This window comes from Anarrhichthys ocellatus, unplaced genomic scaffold (genome assembly GCF_004355925.1).
Source record: "Anarrhichthys ocellatus isolate YVR2014 unplaced genomic scaffold, GSC_Weel_1.0 scaffold6412, whole genome shotgun sequence".
Lineage (NCBI taxonomy): Eukaryota > Metazoa > Chordata > Actinopteri > Perciformes > Anarhichadidae > Anarrhichthys > Anarrhichthys ocellatus.
The window spans coordinates 1-2,903 of record NW_022286386.1 but is presented as its reverse complement, the minus strand read 5'-3'; the positions used below and the strand labels follow the sequence as shown (position 1 = coordinate 2,903).

The 2,903-nt window shown below is 46.4% G+C and overlaps 1 protein-coding gene across 1 annotated transcript; it reads left to right on the top strand.

The window, feature by feature from the left end:
- Positions 1 to 258: 258 nt before the first annotated feature.
- On the top strand, positions 259 to 2,897 carry LOC116380205 (Krueppel-like factor 3; the record flags this gene model as incomplete). Its single annotated transcript, XM_031842149.1, has 2 exons — positions 259 to 790; positions 1,609 to 2,897. Coding segments are annotated over 2 exons (663 nt in total), but the record flags the coding sequence as incomplete, so codon positions are not given.
- Between the last annotated feature and the right edge of the window lie 6 nt (positions 2,898 to 2,903).

Sequence of the window (2,903 nt, the reverse complement as noted above, 5' to 3'; positions counted from 1 at the left end):
ACACACACACACACACACACACACACACACACATTGTACTCTGAGACATAACAGGTATCTGCAAACAGAGCTGGGTTTCGACTTTCTGGCTGGCCGTATATGTTTGTGCGGCAGAAACATGTTTTCCGTGTTCTTCAGTGCAGAACGGAAATTTTAAACTGCTCTTTTGTCCCCCTTCACCGCTTCCTTCTTCTGCATCCTCTCTCTCTCTCTCTCTCTCTCTCTCTCTCTCTCTGTCTCTCTCTCTCTCTCTCACAGTCATTCTACTCTTCGTTAATGAAAACCACGGAGCCATACGGAGTGATCTTCTCCCACCCCTCCCACATCTACCACCCCACGCACATGCCCGCCTTCGCCCAGCCCCACACGCCCAGCAACGCCACGCACACCCAGCTGGAGCCCGTGGACCTGTCGGTCAGCAAGCGCTCCTCCTCCACATCCTCGTCCTCCTCCCCGCCCTGCTCCTCCGCCTCCTCCTCCCCGGCCTCCTCGCGCAGCTCCCCGCCCTCCCCCTACAGCGCGGCGAGCCGCGCCTCCCCCCGCTGCTCCACCCCGCACGCCCAGCTGCGCTGCTCGCCCTCGCACGCTCTCCTGCCACCCACGCCCTCACTCCCCTACTCCGCCATGGTGGGCCCCATGCTCGGCTCTGGGTCGGGGGTCATGATGTCTCCGGTCATGGTGCCCCTGTCTGTCCTCTACCCCTCGCCTCTCCACTTGCACCAGTCGATAATGGTGAGCCCACCCATCCCCAGTGACGACGGCCATCATCGGAGCAGGGAGCACAAGACAGGTGAAGCCTCATTTATTATTTTATTCACATCATTTTTTATTTCTATTTGTTTCAATTATAATTATTTTTTTTCTACACTTTTATTGCAATTAATTAGTAATATGTATTGCAATAAAATAATCAATTCTGTTGATATGACATTAACTAACATTGCACACTATATGTGTTGTGCAAGTGTTTTAGAAAATGCCAAATAAAACAAACAATAGTCAGTAATTTACAAAAAGCGGCCGTATCAGAACAACTACTTAAAAATAATAAGACACTTTGAGAAGCATAACAATTAGACATCACTGTACAAGTGCTGGCTTATCAGACAAAGTATTGTTTTTTTTCCAGTTTTCATGAGAAAAAAACCTTCCTCCTTAAATGAACATATTATTTTCTGAAAATGGGGAAGTGCTTTTCATTTCCTCTGTTTTTAGAATAGCAGTTTCAGCAAATTCTTGTTTCTCAGAGGTGTTCCGTTTTCTGTGGTCAGACGGGGGTCACTGCCAGTCACAGAGGTCACCCTCTCTGAATCTCCTGTATTTGATACACACAAAACTGACCGATACATGTTAATAATGTAATGTCCTCCTCTAGAGGCATAACAGCAAAACTAATTGTCCTGTTACCATGGATAAATATATTTTAATTTTGTATTCATTCATTTTATAATTTTATTTCTAAGAGACAAAAAAAGTAAAAAGAACAAAAAAATTCTGACCTGTGACCGTGCAGAATTGAATTTAACTTGATGTATGAAATACTAACAGCATGTTAATGTGAATACATCACGACTGTGCCATACTGACCAGCAATTTGTATCCACCCAGCTCACTGCGGCGACGCCCACAACCTGCACAAGCAAATCAAAACGGAGCCCCGCTCTGAGCTCGCCCACGACCTCCACGGCGGCCACGAGGTGAAATCGTCAGTCATCAGGATACCACACGAATACGGGTGAGAAAGCAGCACCACGCGTTTCACAAGTTTCGCCGTCTGCTGCGGCGCTTCCCCTTTAACTTTATATGTACGTGGTGTTCAGAGGCTTCCACCGGATCCCTCTCTGTTCCTGTTGTGAGCATTTTGAAAGTTCAGGGGCAGTCCCAAGACTGGGACTGGGTTTTGTTTGAGATACCAAAAAGTATGATTCAATCCAGGGAGTATCTATGAACTACGAGTATTACCAAGCATTCAGTGAAATGGGGTAGTTTGAGCACATCATTTCTTTTGCAAGTAAGTGAATTGAATTTTTGTAGAAAACACTATTTTGGATTTGAGTCCACAAACAATAACTATCTCCCTGCCCTGTATGCTCTTATTCACACAATCTCTCAACGTGACAGAATTTCAGGATTAATTTCTAATTGGCTTCTTTGTCTCCAGTCTACTCTCTGCTGTCCTCTCTATTAATTAAATGGCCACAAGTGTAGTCTCTCCAAGCTCCGTTTCCTCCCTTTCCTAAAGCCGCTTGGAGAAAACACAGGACCTGTAACGCAACATGTGTCGTAAGCGACACGTGAACACACCGACTGTGATGTTCTCGTTTCCCATTGCCGTCAGGCAGCCACACCTCTCCCTGCAGCTCCTTATCTTTCCAGTCAGCCACACTGTGATCTCGTCACCTTCCACCTCTCCTTTCTTCCTCCTCTCCTCCCTCCTTCTTTGCTCCGCACTTCCTGTATTTTTTGGGGGGTTTTCTTTAAGGCGCTCATTGTCTGGCATCTCCCACTCCTTCTTCGCTTCCCATTCCTCCTCTCTTTCCTGTTTCCTCCTCCTCTCGTCGTCATCTGTTTTGGTTCCCATTTGTTCTCCTTCGCCAAAATAACCGTTTTTTTTCGTCGAAGATATAATTGTAATCGTGATGGAACGCTGCCAGTCAGTTGTTGCTCGTGTGTGTGAGAGTCTCTACTGTAGTCGTCAGGGCGGTTACCATCACAGGCCGCTGTTGCCCTTGATGACTGGGAAATAATTGGACCCTTGAGGGGGAAAAAAGTGGGTGTGTCTTTATCTGTCATCGCCTCTCCTCTCAAAAGACAATGTAAATATACTTTATGTACATGGTAAATAGGTCAACTCTGCCCAATGTGTATGATAATGATGGGTTAGCCAAAATGTGTGTGTGTGT